The sequence below is a fragment of the Mustela nivalis genome (genome assembly GCF_964662115.1).
Source record: "Mustela nivalis genome assembly, chromosome: 6".
Taxonomy (NCBI): domain Eukaryota; kingdom Metazoa; phylum Chordata; class Mammalia; order Carnivora; family Mustelidae; genus Mustela; species Mustela nivalis.
The window spans coordinates 28,109,329-28,126,479 of record NC_139025.1 but is presented as its reverse complement, the minus strand read 5'-3'; the positions used below and the strand labels follow the sequence as shown (position 1 = coordinate 28,126,479).

The window sequence follows — 17,151 nt, the reverse complement described above, 5'->3', positions numbered from 1 at the left end:
GCACAGTATTCTGAATACATTCTGAATACATTCGATACCATTGAAAATGGTTAAGACGGTCAGTTTTTCGTGTTTGTGTGTTTTACCACAGTAAAACCAGTTGGGGAAAAAGATAAAGTTAATAATGTCGGGAGCCTTGGATTCATCCAGCCTGCCGTCCACACACCTTCCCAGGTCCCCTTTCCGAGCACCTGAGGCTTAGCGGCAAACCCCAGGAAAAGGCTTAGATTGAGCGTCTTCCGCCCCCTTCAGGACAGTGTACATCTGTGCCCAACCCATTGGCTTTAAAGAGTGGGGGCCTTCATCTGAACCCCAGCAGTTTATAAAATTACAAGAAAGTTCCATCCAGTCACCTTCTAAAGCTTCTCAATATTATTTGGACCTCAGATGGAAACTACAGTTCCCATGGAACAGGAAGCGAGTCAGGAATGAATGGTCTTACTCTAATACAAAGCATCAGTGCCTGAGGTGCTGTCAGAATGGAACATCAGGAAAACTCCTCTCAGCCTAAGATCTGCTCCTGGTCACCTAACTGTGTCTTTCTCCTTGAGAAGGTGTTTGTCACAGGAGTTCAGTAAGCTGACAACATTCAGTTTTAAGATAGGGTATAGTCTAACAACAGAACTTGAAGGAAGATTTGCCCCTGGTCTTTCTTTTTCTTTTTTCCTTTATTTTTTTTTTTAAGGAAACAAAGCTTTGCCCTTCTCTATTTTTTAAGTAATCCCTACACCAACATGGGGCTCGGATTTACAACCCCAGGATCAAGAGGAGCATCTTCTGCTGACTGAGCCAGCTAGGTGCCCCTGGGCTTTCTTTTTTATTAATTGAAGTATAGTTGACACACAATTTTCCATTAGTTTCAGGTGTACAACATAGTGATTGGACAAGTCTGTACATTGTCCTGTGCTCACAACAGGCAAAGTTAACCATCTGTCACCGTTCAACGCTGTCACAATATCATTGACTATTCCCGGTGCTGTACCTGCTACTGGTCTTTTTGTATTGTATTTTGGTTTATTTTAAAAACCGAGCACCTGTTGCTTCTGTCTTCTGAAATCATGGTCTTTGAAGGCAGTTCTGAAACTCAGAACTGAAACTCAGGAACTCAGTATTAGGTTATGCTTTATGGTAGGAAGGAGAGGAGGAAATTCTTCAGGAAGAGTATGGCTTATTTTTAATTTCTTTCTGAATTCATTATGAAACTGTAGGAATTTGTTCACTTCACCAAAGTTTTCAGATTTATTGGCATAAAGCTATCATCTTTTAAAATACCTTTGTAATTATGTTCCTTTTTCAATCCTTATTTCATTTTAACATCACCTTTTTTTGCTTAATCTTGCTCTAGTTTTTTGGTTTTCCTCTCAAAGTCAATTTTCAGGTTGGTTTTTGGTTTTTGGTTGTTGTTGGGGGTTTTTTTTGTTTTTTGGGGTTTGGTTTGTTTTTTGTTTTGTTTTACTTTGTTTTGTTTTGTTTTGTTTTGTTTTCATTTATAATTTGCTTTCTCTTTATAGGTTTACTCATTTTCTCTTTGCCTGGATTGGTTACTTTCATTTTAAACTTTTCTTCTTTTTCTATAAAAATGTCAGGTTATAATATCCTTGAAACTATTGACTAGTGCTGTCCCATAAGTTTTGATACCTGTTATTTTCATCATTAACAATGCAAAGTATTTTCTAATTTCTATTTTGATTTCTTTGACCGAGAGATATTTTTAGGAGTGTGTCTTTAAATTTCCAAACTGAGGAGAAGGTGATTGTTTCTTATTTTTGTTTTTAGTTACCTCTTCAGCACTGATTTCTTAACTACCAGACATTTGTGGTCAGGGAGCTGATCTATAAGATACTGCTGCTTCGCAATTTGGGAAACTTGCCATATGGTCTAGTATGTGTCGGATTTTATGAATATTCTATGTGTGCTTGAAAATAGTACACCTTCGTCACTAACACATGTTTTGTCTATGTCCATTAGATCAAGTCTGCATACTAACCCTGTGTGTGTGTGAGAGAGGAGGGGGTGCGCACTTGATTAATTGGATACTGAGAATGATGTATTAAAATCTCCCATTACAATGTGGATTTGACCGTTTCTCCTTGTAGCTCTTTCAGTTTGGTCTGTATATATTCTGAAGCTATCTTAGTGGAGGTATCCATGATTAGAACTGTTTTACCTTCCTGGTGAATTGAGCCTTTATGAATGTTTAATGACCCTCTTTATCTGTAGTAATGATTTTTTGCCTTAAAAATCTGTCTTCTCTGGTTTTAATATAGCTACACCGGCATGGCATGAGACAACATTTTCCATCCTTTTAACCTTTTTTTGTCTTTGTGTTTTACGTTTTTTCCTTGGAAAAAAATGGCTTTTAAAATTTTTTCTGTGTTAATGATCTTTACTGTTTAGTGAAGATTTTTAGCCCCTTTTTAAATAACATATTTGGATTTATTTCTACCATTTTATTTTGCATTTGTTTGCCCCGCTATTTCCAGATTTTTTCCTTTCTTGCATTATTTTAAATTGATCAAGAGTCTCCCATCCCTCATTTTCTTCCTTCTAATGGTTTAGAAGTTAATACATTTTGTTTCTCTTCTTTTAGTGTTGATCCCAGAACTTGTAGCATGAATATTTTAAAATGTTTAAAGTTAATCAATACTTTTAACCTCTTGATCGATACAAGGCCCTTAGAATGCTTTAACTGCTCTTCTCTCTGCCTCCCAAATGATGTGTTACATTTGTCCAGTACTTTGGTCCTATTTCAGGTTTTTTTTTCCTTAAAGTCATTCAGTTATTATCATCATTGTGCTGTTCAGTCAATACTTGATTACAGGAGCACTGGGTGTGGTACATAGAAAATGAATTTTGGAACACTGAAAAAAATTAAATTTAAAAAATACTTGATTACATTTTCTTTGCTTATCCTTTCTTCTCACATCTCAGACCTTTCTTTTTGGATCATTTTCCTTTTTTCCTGAAATATATTCTTAAGAAGTTCCTTATAGTGCGTATCTGCTTTTAGCTAAAGCCCTAACGCCTTTTTGCCTGAAAACATATTTATTTTGCCTTCATTCGTAGAAGATAATGTTACTGTGCATATAATTCTAGTTTGACTGTTCTTTCCTCCCTCACTAACTTCAAGAGTGTTTTTCCACTTTCATCTGTTTTGCTTGTTTTATCTTAACTGATACTCCTCTTTATTTTTTAAAAAATATTTATTTATTTTTATTATTTTAGAGAGAGTGCATGTGTGGGGCGAGGGGCCAAGTGAGAGAGAAAATCCTGAGCAGACTCCCCGCTGAGCACAAAGCCCACCTCCAGGGCCCAGTCCTCTGTCCCAGGACCCTGCTGTCACAGCCTGAGCGGAAATCAAAAGTCAGATGCTTAACCAACTGAGTCTGCCAGGCTCCCTGCTGATACTCTTTAGATGAAATGTTTTCTTTCTGCTATTTTATATCTTGTCTCTCTTTTCTTTTATTTATTTTTTTTTAAGATTTTATTTTTATTTATTTGAGAGAGAGAGAGAGACCGTGAGAGAGAGCATGAGCGAGGAGAAGGTCAGAGGGAGAAGCAGACTCCCCATGCAGCTGGGAGCCCGATGCGGGACTCGATCCCGGGACTCCGGGATCATGACCTGAGCTGAAGGCAGTTGTCCAACCAACTGAGCCACCCAGGCGTCCCTCTCTTTTCTTTTTAAATGTCTTCAGTTGGAGGAGCACCTGGGTGGCTCAGTCGTTGAGCGTCTGCCTTCAGCTCAGGTCATAATCCCAGTGTCCTGGGATTATGACCTGACGGGCTCGCTGCTCGGCAGAGAGCCTGCTTCTTTCTCTCCCACTCCTCTTGCTGTGTCTCTCTGTCAAATAAACAAACAATCTTTTTTTAAAAATGTCTACAGTCCAACTATTATGTGTCCATATGCACATTTCTTCTTATTTATCTTCTGTGGTATTTGTCAGTTAAGTCTGAAGATTGGTACCTTTCATCAAAAGGAGAAAATTCTCTGCCCATTTTCTCTTCAGGCACTGGGTCCTCACCCACGTTCTCTCTCATTCTGGAACTCCAGTTGGATTTACATTGGCTCTTACTGTGTTCCATGTTGCCCGGTCTTCTTCTGTATTCCTCCTTGTCTCTGTTGTGTGGTATATAGTCTCTTCAGATTCATCTTCCAATTCACTGCTTTGCTTCGCTTTTTTTTTTTCCTTTTTCTTTTTTCTTTCTTTCTTTCTTTCTGTCTTTCTTTCTTTCTTTCTTTCTGTCTTTCTTTCTTTTTTTTACTGATTTTTCTCCTTTGGTTTCATGGAGGTTAATTTCAGGGATTCTGATGCTTTCCAAACTCTGTCTAGGTTTCATGATCTAATCTTCCTTTCTGATGCTTTTCAGTTCCCTCTTATTTCTGTGCACATGCTTGACATCATGTATCTACTTCACTGTCCGCCAGCTTGACAGTTCAGATACAATAGTTGGTTTTTCTATTGCCTCTGCCTTATGGTGGCCTATTTCTTTTGTGGTTTTGTTTGTTTGTTTGTTTGTTTATAAACCCATGCTCCTTAAGGTCTTATCTATGGGACTTCCTTATGGCCTGAGATTAAAGAATGTTCTTCCAGAAAGTATTTGTAATTTCTTCTAGTAGGCACCATTGGGCACTTTAAATTAAATTCAGTTTGAGGTCTTTGGGTCTCCATAGTGGAATTCTGGCCTCGACTCCACGAGACTCGAGGCTTGTGGTTAAAAAATATCAGGGGAGGCCTTTCTTACTTTGCATCCCATCTGGAGTGGATGTTAAGACTGGCTTTTATCCCCATTGTCTGCCTGTGGTGGGCAAGTGACTTTTCCCTGGGACCTCATTGAGAGTATCATCTTTCAGATGCCTGAGCTTTTTCATTTATATGACATTTTCACATTTATTCATTCCTAGTGGCCTGTTTGCTGTATGTTTGGTGATTTTTAGGTTATGAGCTTTCTACTTGAATATTTGATTAACCTTAGTATGGAGGAATCCTGATGGCTGAAATTCAGGTTGTGCACTTCAAGAGAGGATTTGCTTTCAAAACTTATGTTGGGTGCCCAGGGACCACCTCAGTCCCCTTCAAGGAGCCCTAGGAGCTGCCAGAATCAGTCTTCTGCCACTCTATTCCCATCACCATAAGTTTCGGCTCTTGTTCTACTCATATTCTAGAGTAGGTTCATCTGCTCTGGGGAAACCCTGGCTTTCTTGGTTGTCTGCTGCTCCCATTTCCGCTTTTGTCCCTTTATTTTTAAGTTTTGTGTGTATGTGACATTCTCTTGGTACACATGTGTTTGCATGGGTTCCCGAGTCCCCTTATTTTCCAGCGACACCAGCAGTGAATTAAAACTGTGTTGCTGTATTCTGCCCAAGATCTTTTGTGTGATAGTCGGAAGAGTGCCTTCCAGATGTTTTTTCTGCCTCCTGGCTAGAAGTGAAAGCTCCCAGCCATCTCTTGTCTTCTGTGTCTTTCTACCTGTGTTTGGTTTTAGACAGAAGCACTGAACTAGCTCCGGCGCTGGCCGTGATTCATGATCCCATTAATTGCATGCCAAAGTCCAGAGCTCTCAGGTCAGTCCCTTACTTAAGAGGACAACTTCACCCTAAATGATGTTCGCTAGGTTTAAAACTATTGGTTCCAGAGAAGACCCTTGGGCCCAGGTGCAAGGTAGAGGTGATAACGTATGGTTAGACAAATAATGAACCAACAGAGAAGACTGCAGAATGGCCATGTCTCATTAGAAACTGTACTTTGACTTGTTGGTTGCAAGCATTGCTCATTTTCAGCCTGAACTAATGTGATTTCTCACCTTTTATGTTTGCTGTTGCCCATCAGTTTGATGAGAAAATGCATACCAGGTTTTTGAAATTAACATGAATGCTTTGAGTGGTGTATATGTAAGCTCAGCTACATATGAAAAATGGCAGGCATTTCTCATGTATCGCATGTGCATTTCAGTGAAGGATTTTTGAAGAGGTGCTTAGATACTTACCTTCCAATGTGTTCAGGATGACCGGTTCCTGCTTCTAAGTATGTGGCGTCCTGTAGTGACGACCCCTGGCAGCCGGAGGTGTTTGATACCAAGTCAGTGGAGCTGGCTTGTGCCGCCACCAACAACATCACATCAAGTTATTCATAATTGAAGGAGCTTGTCACTCCCTGCCGAGTGTGTGTGTAATTTATGGATTATGTACCCAGGCTGCAATCTCAGGGGAAGTTTATTTTATCCATTGAGAGAGATACATTTATATTTTAATTCCTGCTCCCTGAACTTAACATCTGCCTACCTGTTTTATCCAGAAGTACAGTCAGTGGGTGTGTTGGTCTCCTTACCGGAGAGAGACAGAAAGATACTTCAAATTCCTGCTTGAGCTGTCTTTGAGAACTAGCTGGGGCATCGTGCACCAGTCACAGGAGTTCCTGAGTTTCTGTTTGTTTCATCTGCAAAGTGGTTGGTTGAGTTAGGCTAGTGTCCCAGCGTGTGGATTTTGGAATCACTGTTGGCGTGATTCCAGGTGGGACCAGAGACCTTGCCCTACGTGTTCATGGGCTATCCAAGTGACTTTCTCATCTGTTCTCCATTTGACTATAGTGTGTCCTTAGTACTTCTCTTGGGCTTGTTTATCTCCTTTAAGAAAGAAGTTCTAGAAGTTTCTTTCATTGCTGTCATTCTAGCATATATCTCCCACTCCCTACTCCAAACTTTTTACTCAAAAAAAAAAAAATGTCTTAACCAGTGGGAAAGAAGAAAGAAAAGCACAATGAACACCATATGCCTTTCACCTAGATTCCCTAGGAATTAACTTTTGGCAGTGCTTGCCTTACTCCATACTCTCGCTTCCATGATTCTCTTTCCCTCTCTCTTTCTGTGTTCCAAAGTATCCTGTTCTGCTCAACTGTTGTAGTGAAGTGAATTATAAGCCCCATGTTGTTAACAATTGAGGATTCGGAACTAAATTGATTTTCTAAAAGTCAGCCGTAGCCCGATTTACTCATCCAAGTGTTGTGGGTTTCACTCTGAGACTCTTTTATGCTAGTTCAGTAGACCAAATCTTCTGGATTTTACAGCAGTTACCTGAAACAACAAAGATCAAGAGACCCATTCTCTGAGACTTGCAATTTCATTTGTTTAATAACTATTAATAGCTACCAGTGCAATTAGTTACATTTATTGAGTTTCATATTTGGAACCACCTCAAAGTCATCTTTTCCTAGCCACTTCTGTGCACCCGAGACGGAGCCAAGAAACAGGAAGTCTGCAGAAAACAGATATTGCAGGGGCCATTCCCCAAAGCTCAGGGGCTGTTTACCCTCCAAGCCTGTGAGGAATTCCTCTCTTGGGTCCTCTTTCCTCTTCCTTTATGCCATTTTCCCATAAGCCGCCCGACCCAGAGTAGAGAAAAAAAAACAAGAGTGCTCAGATAAGCCCGTCACAGCACAGGAAGCCGCAGTGAGCCATCCTCTGTGCTCGGAACTTTTCATTTCATCATCGCTCTGCCCTGTAAGGGAGTTGAGCCCACTAATAAGCAAGGCTGTGCTGTGAACAGAAGCCTGTCTGTCTGGAGAGCCAGGCTCTTTCTAGAAGGGCCGGGCAGGGGTGCTGCGGAACCTGGGATTGCGGAGTGCAGGACACAGTCCGGGACCTCTCTGGAGACTGCTAGGACTCCATTGTGCAAATAAATTGTCATTGTGCAGCCTTGTCGTTGCTGGGGTTGAGCTTGAGCTCTAGGCATGTAGCACAGGTTGACTTTGGATAATGGCCCTCCTGCTTTTTGCTGGTGCATATTACGGTGGGATATCTCACCACCCACTTCCATGTTGCTGACCGCCCACCGCAGGCCCTGGGACACCAGGAGGGCGACTTGTTGCCTTCACTCCCTGCTGTATCGTGTACATCAAGGACTCTCCTCCCCTTTCACTTTCTCCCTGGGCTGTAACCAGGGTCTCATTGAGCAGGGATGGGCCCACAGGGATGGCAGGAAAGAGTGGGTAACAGCTCGTGACCAAATCTTCTTGTTGGGCCCAACCCCGTAAGCTTTCCTCAGGTGCCTTATGTTCAGGGACTGTCCAGTAAGGCATGTTGGGGGAGACCCACAGTAACTTCCCAGACTTCATGCTCTCTGCCACACAATCCCATCTGCTCCTACACTTGCTCAGTATATCTTCTGTGTCCACTCTGCGCCTGGCTCTGGGGGACATACCATGACAGGGCCCTGTCTTCTGGAGCTAACACTCTAATGGGAAGCACCCAGCTAGCTCGCAAAGATGGTGGGACGTGCCCTCTGCGGAGGGAACATAGTAGGAGTGCGTATGGCTGGGAGTTTGTAGGAAGGAAGGAAAATTGTGCTCACGTACCCCAGGTCTCCTAGAAGGACATCATTGGGTGAATAGGCTTACAGGCCACGGGGCCAGCGCGGTGCAGTAGAAGCCCTCTCCTTTCTGCCCCAGACCTCCAGCCCGCGTGTCCGAGGTCAGATGACATGTCTTCCACGGGCCTTTCCCTTGCCCTCCACCTGTCCCCTCCAGCGGGAAGTAACCCTTTTCACTCTTGTGTATTCATCTCTCCTCACCACCTCTTCTGAGCACCTATTGTGTCCTGTCAGTGGCCGGGCCCTGGTCCCCATAGACAGGTGTTCCCTCGCATCCTCAGCCCCACAACAAAGTGGGTGCAGTTCCCTGTCCCTTTGCCAGGACGGAAGCACGGGGGCTTTAGTTCATCGCTCAGATGTAGACACACGGGACGGTAGTCCATGGTGCGGTAAGTGGGCTGGGGTCCTGAGGGGAGGGTCTGGACGGGACCTGGTCATAGCAAAATCAGAAAACAGCCTTGGTCGGTCGGATTGCATCAAGAGCCCATCTTGAGACTCAGACCTTGGTCTCAGTCCCCTCCCTGCTACATACTAGCTGTGTGGCTTTCCAGGAGTCAGTGGAGTGGGGATGCTCACTCCCATGTCGCAGAGCCGGACGCAGCTGTCCTTGTGGACGGCACATGGCGTCTGGCAGGTGGTCAGAGTAGCAGGTGGTAACTTAGCGCTCTCGCACCTGTGATAACCGCGACTTGCTTCTCTGTTGCACTGGAAGCATCTTCGTGACAGCATGTGTCTCATCCCACCGCGGATGGCTCCTCGGGACCCCCCCCCCACAAGGCCGTACAGTTGTATGAGGTCTTCTGTGAATGTTTGCAGGATGAACAAGGGCGGGAGGGAAGGCGCAAGTGAATAGTTGTCACCACACGGTGGGCAGCCCTTTCGGCTGAGCCCTGGGTTGGGTGTCCTGACGACAGGCTCCTGATGTCGCAGCTCTGGGAGATAACGGACTTGTTCCCCTGAGGAACCCAGCCAGTGTCGCCTGGCGATACCTGCCGCACAGCATTGGCGGGCGTGCGAAACCAAGCACGGTTTAATCTTTCTGGGTTCACGTAAGGTGGTGGCCTCCCATGGCTGTCGCTACACAAGAGTGAGGTTTGCTCATCTCTGCGGCCGAGGTGGGACGAGCAGGGAGGCCGCGGGTCCGGATTTGGGATGCCATCTGCAGAATAGGGCCGCCTGCGGGTCCCAGGCGAGCAGAGCACCGGGCTGCAGGTCGGGGGGCCACAGGCGTGAACGCGGGGGGCTAACCTGTGTGCTCTCTGTGTCGTCCTCCCCACTCCCCACCCCCGCCGCCCCGTCCGCAGGAACGGCCTCGGAGGCTGCCGGCTGCGGACTGAGAGCGAGCCGTCGTGCGGCTCCCCGGTGGTCAGCGGCGACCCCAAGGAGGATCACAACTACAGCAGTGCCAAGTCGTCCAACGCCCGGAGCACCTCGCCGGCCAGCGACTCGGTCTCCTCCTCCTCGGCCGACGACCACTACGAGTTCGCCACCAAGGGGAGCCAGGAGGGCAGCGAGGGCAGCTTCCAGAGCCACAGCGAGACGGAGGACGACGACCGCAAACACAGCCCCAAGGAAGCCAAGGACGCCCTGGGGGACAGCGGCTACGCGGCCCAGCACAAGAAGCGCCAGCACTTCGCCAAGGCCCGGAAGGTGCCCAGCGACACGCTGCCCCTCAAAAAGAGACGCACGGAGAAGCCCCCCGAGAGCGACGACGAGGAGATGAAAGAGGCGGCGGGCTCACTCCTGCACTTGGCAGGGATTCGGTCCTGTTTGAATAACATCACCAATCGGACGGCAAAGGGGCAGAAAGAGCAAAAGGAAACCACAAAAAATTAAAAACAAGTCACTGATTTGTTTTGAACTTTCGGCCATTTGGTTTTAGCATGTCAGGAGATTTCTAATGATTTGTGGCAATATCAGCAACTTATTATTGTTTTTTTCCTTTTTTGTTCTTTTCTCTTTTTTTCTTTTTCTTTTTCTTTTTTTTTTTTTTTTGGTTTGGTTTGGTTTGGTATTCTTTCTTTCCTTCTCTCTTTTTTTTTTAATTTGCCCCTCCTTTATTTTGAACCCTTAAGAATTTTATTTTTAAAGGAGATTGAAGCCATAGAACTCATATTGACACTCAGCTGTTTTACAAAAGCTTCTCATTATCTGAAGACAAAACCGAAAAAGCCAAAATTACCATTGCTTCCTCCAGCTTTGTCAGAAACACGTGGCTGACTCCACAGGGATGCCAGCGATCGTGCCACAGGGACACACATTCGGCACCTAGAAGGCACGTGTGCAAAGTCATCGTCGATCAGGCCCAACCCTTAGGTTTAAAAGGTCAGCATGGCCACCCAGTTGGGGTTGCTTGGTGAATGCGTATAAAGGGACTGGGGACAAGGAAGGACCTGGTCCCCTGGGAGCAGACCCAGGCCCGTAGCGTGGGGCGCCCAGCTGTGCTAGGAGAACCCTTGGCCTTGCTGTGGGTTTCATTGCCATGAAGTGTGCAGGGGTGGGTGGGCAGGGTTGGGGGCGGTCTCCAGTCCTTTGTGCTTCTTTGCTGTGAAGCCTAGTAGCATCTGAGGAGGTAGGCACACTGGACCACTCCTTTTATACCAGTTGTCAATGACTAAGGAGAGGAAACTGGGTCAGTTTTTAGTGATGTTACTCATCATTGAATTTTGTTCTGTATTAAATTATGAAAATGTTCCACAAGCCATAAGCCTGAAGGTTGGTCCTGCGCGTGCACGCGCGGACACACACACACACACACACACACACGAGAAAGAACTGATGCAGAGAACAAGCTATGTCTTCTTAACTGCCCAAGTGAAAATCAAGTCTAGGAAAGTACAATAGCTGTTAAGGAAGAAAATAATGGTACAGATCTTTTCCTGTCTGTCAAAACTATTTGATCCGAGTGAAAAAACAAAAAGCTACAGAACCTGCCATTAGTATTGTGGTGTATTTTTAAAAGATTAAAGGCACATTGATGGACAAACAGAAGTAAAAACACGGCAAAAAAAAAAAAATCAAAAAACTCCTATACTGCCCTCAAAATGGAGTTTGCAATTAATGTCAGTCAGGATTCATCTTTGCAAAAATCAGTGATTTCCACATTCAGCCAGTGTAGCCAGCAGAAATTTCTGATCCACAATGCATGGATTCCTTTGAAAAAAGAAAAAAAAGAAAAAAGAAAAAAAATGAAAAAAAAATCACAAAACACAAACTTTTTTTATTCAAAAATAACAAAGTTCTTGTAAGGTAAATAATGTATTTAGCATGAAGCATGAATTATTTTCATATAAATATAGAAAATAGAGAAAAGGCTATGCCTCTAATTTTTAAGCCCTTAGGCTTAGAGTTTCTTTTGGTTTTTCTCTTTTTTTTTCTTTCTTTAATTTTCTTTTCTGGTTTTTTTTTTTTGTTTGTTTGTTTGTTTTCCCAATTATTTTGTTTTGGTTTTTTGAAGCAGGTGTTTAAGGTTTAACCTTCTTCAGGGACAAATTCTGACTGTTGGGGAATCTTACTCTGCAATATAAAATATCTTCATGTTCTGGTAGGGCCTGGATGGTGGAGCTCTGTACTGCCTTGTCTGCACTTCAGCCCCTGACCCCCTGATTCTCTGTTGAAAAGTGTGTCCTTTCTCTTTGTCTGTACATGTTTACCATGACGCAATAATTTGAGGGCAAACTTAGTAGTGAGCGTGTATGATAGAATTAAGAGAATTATGGGACGCTGACTTGAGAAAACCATTATGGTGATTTGGTTCTAGCAAAAAGGCAGTGAATAATTATGCAAATTAGCCAGAAGGAGGGGAAACACGCTAATGGGCCTTATTGGATGAGGGTGTGAGTTAGGGTACGCGTGAAGGAGGAAGTGACACGGGTGTCGGAAGGACCAGCCCCAGACGGTTTTCCTGTATGGCTGTCTCACAGTGGGAAGGAGGGACCGGGCACCTCTGTCACCTGAGCACATGAACCAACCTGGAATTAAGCCCACCTAGATTGTGAGAGCTGAATTTAGACAACGGGATGATGTCACGCAGACCAGGAACGCCTGTTATCTTTGCCTAAAAGAAATTGTCTTGGGAGATCCAGAGAGAGAGACCTCCCAAAGAATATGATCTTCCACCCACGTGGAGGGGAATTGTAAAACACAGACAGGAAAACCCACTGCGGGGGCTCAGGGCGTGGTGGTGAGGGAGAGCGAGGGCGCTGGGGAGACAGAGTCATGGCCCGTCATGAGCCCAGAGGCCAGCCGAGCCAGCACAGAGGGAACGAACTGGTGCGGACCCCGTGCTTTGCTTCCTCTGGGTTGCTGGTGAGAGAACCTGAAAAAAAAAAAAAAAAAAAGTCTACGCCCAAATGACAGGTCAAGTTCAGGACCTAAACCTGAATGCTTCCAGCCTATTTGTTCCAGGTATAGATGGGGAAAGGATGTATTACCGAAGTGCTCTGTTCCCTCCATCTCCCCAAGTAGCTGACACCCCAAAATCTGTGTCTGGGGTGTCTGAGCGACACTGCTACGTGCTGTCGCCTGATGAAGCCCGGGAGACACCCCCTTCGGCCCCCACCCATACCCCTCCCTTCTCTGGGGTCAAGTTCAAACTTCCCTCCCGAAAGGCAGAGGTGGACATCCAGGACTGTTTCTGGCGGGGACTTCTTCCAATCAAAACCCCCACAGTGGGCTGTCTCCCCTCATTTCATTTTTCTAAAGGAGCCAAGGCCTCTTTTAGAAAATAATAAAATGCAATGTGTGTGATTTACTTTTCTGATCTCTTTGAGAAATAGATAAATATCTTATAAAAGTGTGTTCTTAACTCCAGAACCACTCTTTTTGCATAAATACCTCATCGGGCAGCTTTCTAAGTGTTATTTTCCTGGGTCTCCCTCAGCACCTGTATAGGAGCCGCAGGGTGACTTCTAGGGGAAACTTTAGTGAGGGTACTTTTTTCTATTTTTCTTCTGTTTTTGGAGGCATACACATTATGCATAACCAAAACAATGGCTCAATTGTGTTTAACTTTGTATTTTGATTGTTGAGAAAAAAAAAAAGTATTGATGTGTATGTGGCCGTTTGTAGTGAATTCATTGCAGAATGAGGTTGTCCATGTCCTTGCCAAGCCAAGGGGCAGGAGGCACCCTCTCTCACTCCCTCCTCCAAGAGCAGTAGAGGATTTAAGCACAAGCCTATTTGTGAAAGAATATTTTGCTCAAATGTAATTCACTTTAGTCTTGGAATTCCTTCCCAAACGTCAGGTGTTCTTTTAGCTTCCAAACTACCATATGTATTCATGAGTCTGACAGACCGCCTGAGCACCCTCCAAGGGGTGTGGTGTTTTTGCTTTCATTTCTCCTGCTGGGAGAAGTGGTGTTTTCGTGTGTCATTCCAGTATCTCACATACTCACATGGGGCAGGGGGGAGGGGGAGATGGGGAACTATAGCAATATTTAAAGATGCTTTGGAAAACAACCATGAACACATCAGCACCGTGACATCTACAATTACTTCCTGTTGGCCCTCGGACACATTTAAGAGAAAGAGACTGCACCTCTTTTTTCTTAAATGATACACACATAGACAGTTATTTTTATGCTACTCTAATTGTCTTTATCTTTAGTACTACGTGGAAAGGGTCTGCATCATAGATTTTTCCCAGCCTTATATACCATAAGCTCCTACTTTCCTTCCCTCTCTAATCAATATACTTTTAAGAGTTCTTTGGTAAATAAAGCTGTCTATTTGAAACTCAAATGAACCAAACCCACATTTAGGTGGTGGTTTGAGATGGCCAAGACAACTGCGGCAGGTTTCAGTCTTGGGACTGAGCCTTTAAGAAGGGATGTGTCGGAGGCTTTTCCCAAGAGCTGATTTTTCTTGGAGAGGCATTTCAGCGTGTCTGGTCCTTGCTGGGTGCGGCCGTAGCACTGAAGGGCGTTCCTGCCCCCGGGGACAACTTTAGGCTGCGGGCTCTGTAGAGTGCAAACCGTCCAGATGGCTTTCGTGCCCAGCTCAGTCCTGGGACACACTGGGCCTGCCCAGCCCCAAGTGCTACCAACTCACGTTTCAGTGACCCCCGCACTATGCAGGGGGGCTCTTAGCCTCTCGTTCAAAGGGCTTTTGGAGAAGGAATCAGAGTTCTGTACAAGTGACCTACATGGGAGGGTTTTCCATATGGGATTGGGTTAAATTCAATGTGACTTCTCTTTTCCCTTTAAACTTGATTCAGGTTGGGACTCGGTTTCTTTCTGGTGGATCACAGCTGCCCAGATGTTGCAATTTACTTTTATGTTTCTGTGGAGAAGTATTTTTCTTTCATCTTCAGGATTTTTGCCACCAAAAGAACACATTTGAACTCTGTGTCCCCTCTTGATTGTGACTTACCAGTGTTGACAGTTAAATCCTTAGTGTCGTAGGTCCCAGCCCTCCAATACTATATCAAACACTGTTATGCACATATGCAGCACTGTGATCTAATTTAAATAATACTTTTTTATTATTTATACTACTATATATAATATACATCAACACTTTTGCTATATAACCTAAGTGATGACCCTCTTTTAGTTACCTGCCAAACTCGGGACTTTGGTTTATATCGCAGTTAACACAGTTACAAAGTTGTAATGGTGTCTTTTCTTTGTAACAGAATGTGTAAATCAAAGTATATACATTGTGTGGTGTTCCTGTTTCTGGAGTTTCATGAGGATTTACACATGGCATTCAGTGTTCTGTATAGACCTGCCTACCTTCGTGAATTCATCCGTTAACCCCTCTACCTTTGAGAGAGCACCAGAGGTGGTTAACTCCTTGTTTTCTCTCTCTTCTACTGGTTATTCTTGAATTAAGCACAGACTCGTCAGCTCGGTTGCTTTTATCATGAATAATGCGTGTGTGACCTTGACATTCTTCCACAGTTCAGCAAACAAGTGCTAGCTTCACTGACCAAAAATTAAGGAAGGAAAATACGATTTTCAAAATGATCCATCTTTTAACGGCCGAAACCGATGTGTCTATGGTGCTGCGTTTTGCTGTCTGTCCTACTTTTGAAATCAGACCTAGGTGAAAGATCACTTCTGACTTTACTGTGATACGCTCACAAGTACCCTTCCTGTTCGTTTCGTTAGCGTTGAAATCAAGACTATTTATTTGGAATACGTTCAACAGTGTTTTTCCACTGTTATTTCATTTGCAAAAGTTGAGAACAGCCTTCCCTACCTTTTGCAAATAACTGATATTCCATATTGGATTCGCACCGACTTCGATATGGTGAGCCTGTCAAACCCACAAATTGTATTTCATCCTTTCATTACTGTGGCCTGAGTTCCCCAACCCCCACCCCCACCCCACCCTTTTTTTTTTTTAGATGAAACTTAGCACAATTTCAGTTATTTAAACATGAAGCATTTCTTGAGTCTGTATGTTGAGGCCATTACAGCTCCTAGCTGATTCAGTAGCCAATTTCATGCTGTGTTACTCACACTCACTACTTATTACTGCCATGGTGAAAATGTGGGGTGGGGGGGGAGTATCCGGGTGTGTCTGGGAAGCATTATACACTTGTACATTTTTTTTTATACTCTGATTCTGTAACATTTCTGAGTTGCGTTTTTGTTTTACAGAAGAAAAAATAATAATAACGGTGATAAAGCAATCAGAAGACCAAGAGGTTACTATCGACGCTTAGGGTCGTCTGACCTTTGCTGGCCAATAGTCCTACATGGCCAAATGATAATTTACTAGAGTAATAATTTTTCAAAAGCCAATTTTTTTTTCTGTATTTTCTGTATGAAACTGCCAATATCATGAATAGAAAGGGAGAACCATAAAGGATAAAGGAAGTGACGTTCAGCTGTGTTTGTGTTACTAAAGGAGCGACACGGAGGCAGGCACGATCAGCCCAGCTTTGGGGACCTGATGGTGTTGCTTTGGAGGGATCCATATTTGCATTTCGCATTCTTCATATGTAATCATATTGCCAAAGACAAACTATTTCATCATTTATTGTAAATAACACTTTTCCCCAGACCTACCATAAAGTTTCTGTGATGTATTGTCTTCCAGTTGCAATAAAAATTACTGAGTTGCATCGATTGAAGAACAACGCCATGTCGTCTTGTGTGCACTGCGGTCCGTATGCAAATGCCGAGCAGTAAAGTCATTTTCTGTGTCTCACCAGCACAAGGGTGTGTGTGCCATTCTTTACAGTTCGATTTTTTTTAGGGTCTCAGCCACACTTTCTGGACCCACGCATCCCTATGCATGCTCCCCTTGTGGGGGAAACACAGACACACACACACACACACACCCTTTTTGCAAATACACAAACTCTCCACCAGAGGCTGTTCTCACTTGTGGCTCTCAGCTCTGGTCCAGAGAGTCATTAGACAGCAAGCCTCCCAACACAGAACTTAGAGCTTGTTGTTAAAACAGATTCTGCCTTTCATCTGGAAGCTGGCAAACCATACACTAAAATTCTGTTTTGGGGCTAGAGCCTGCCAGCCTCTCCCGGGTCTTCCGGGTTTCTTGTGATAACTTTTCTAACCCTTAGACTTTTCTTCTCCTGTAGATTTAAGCTATCGCCAACCATGACCCCCACAATACACCCCAGAACCAGCAAGGAGATGGACGGCCGGAAGGAGTGGTCAATCAGTAGATCTTGGGGCCCCAGTCACCATGCTGGAGGAGCAGAAAGGGTGTTCTCTCTTGTGCTGGTTTCGTCTCACTGTCCCAGCGAGCCCACCAGAAGCCCCCTCCCCCCAAGACCTCTCAGTGTGGTCACCCCGGACCCCACATGTTGG

General features: G+C 44.3%; 1 protein-coding gene across 20 annotated transcripts in view; it reads left to right on the top strand.

Moving 5' to 3' along the window:
* Positions 1–16,454, top strand: part of FOXN3 (forkhead box N3) — a 400,355-nt gene extending 383,901 nt beyond the window's left edge. For all 20 annotated transcript variants that reach the window (XM_082733885.1, XM_082733900.1, XM_082733890.1 and 17 more), the window contains one exon: positions 9,667–16,454. In XM_082733885.1, coding sequence (XP_082590011.1) covers positions 9,667–10,198 — 532 coding nt within the window. In that variant the 3' untranslated portion in view covers positions 10,199–16,454. The remainder of the gene's footprint in view (positions 1–9,666) is intronic.
* The last annotated feature ends 697 nt before the right edge of the window (positions 16,455–17,151 follow it).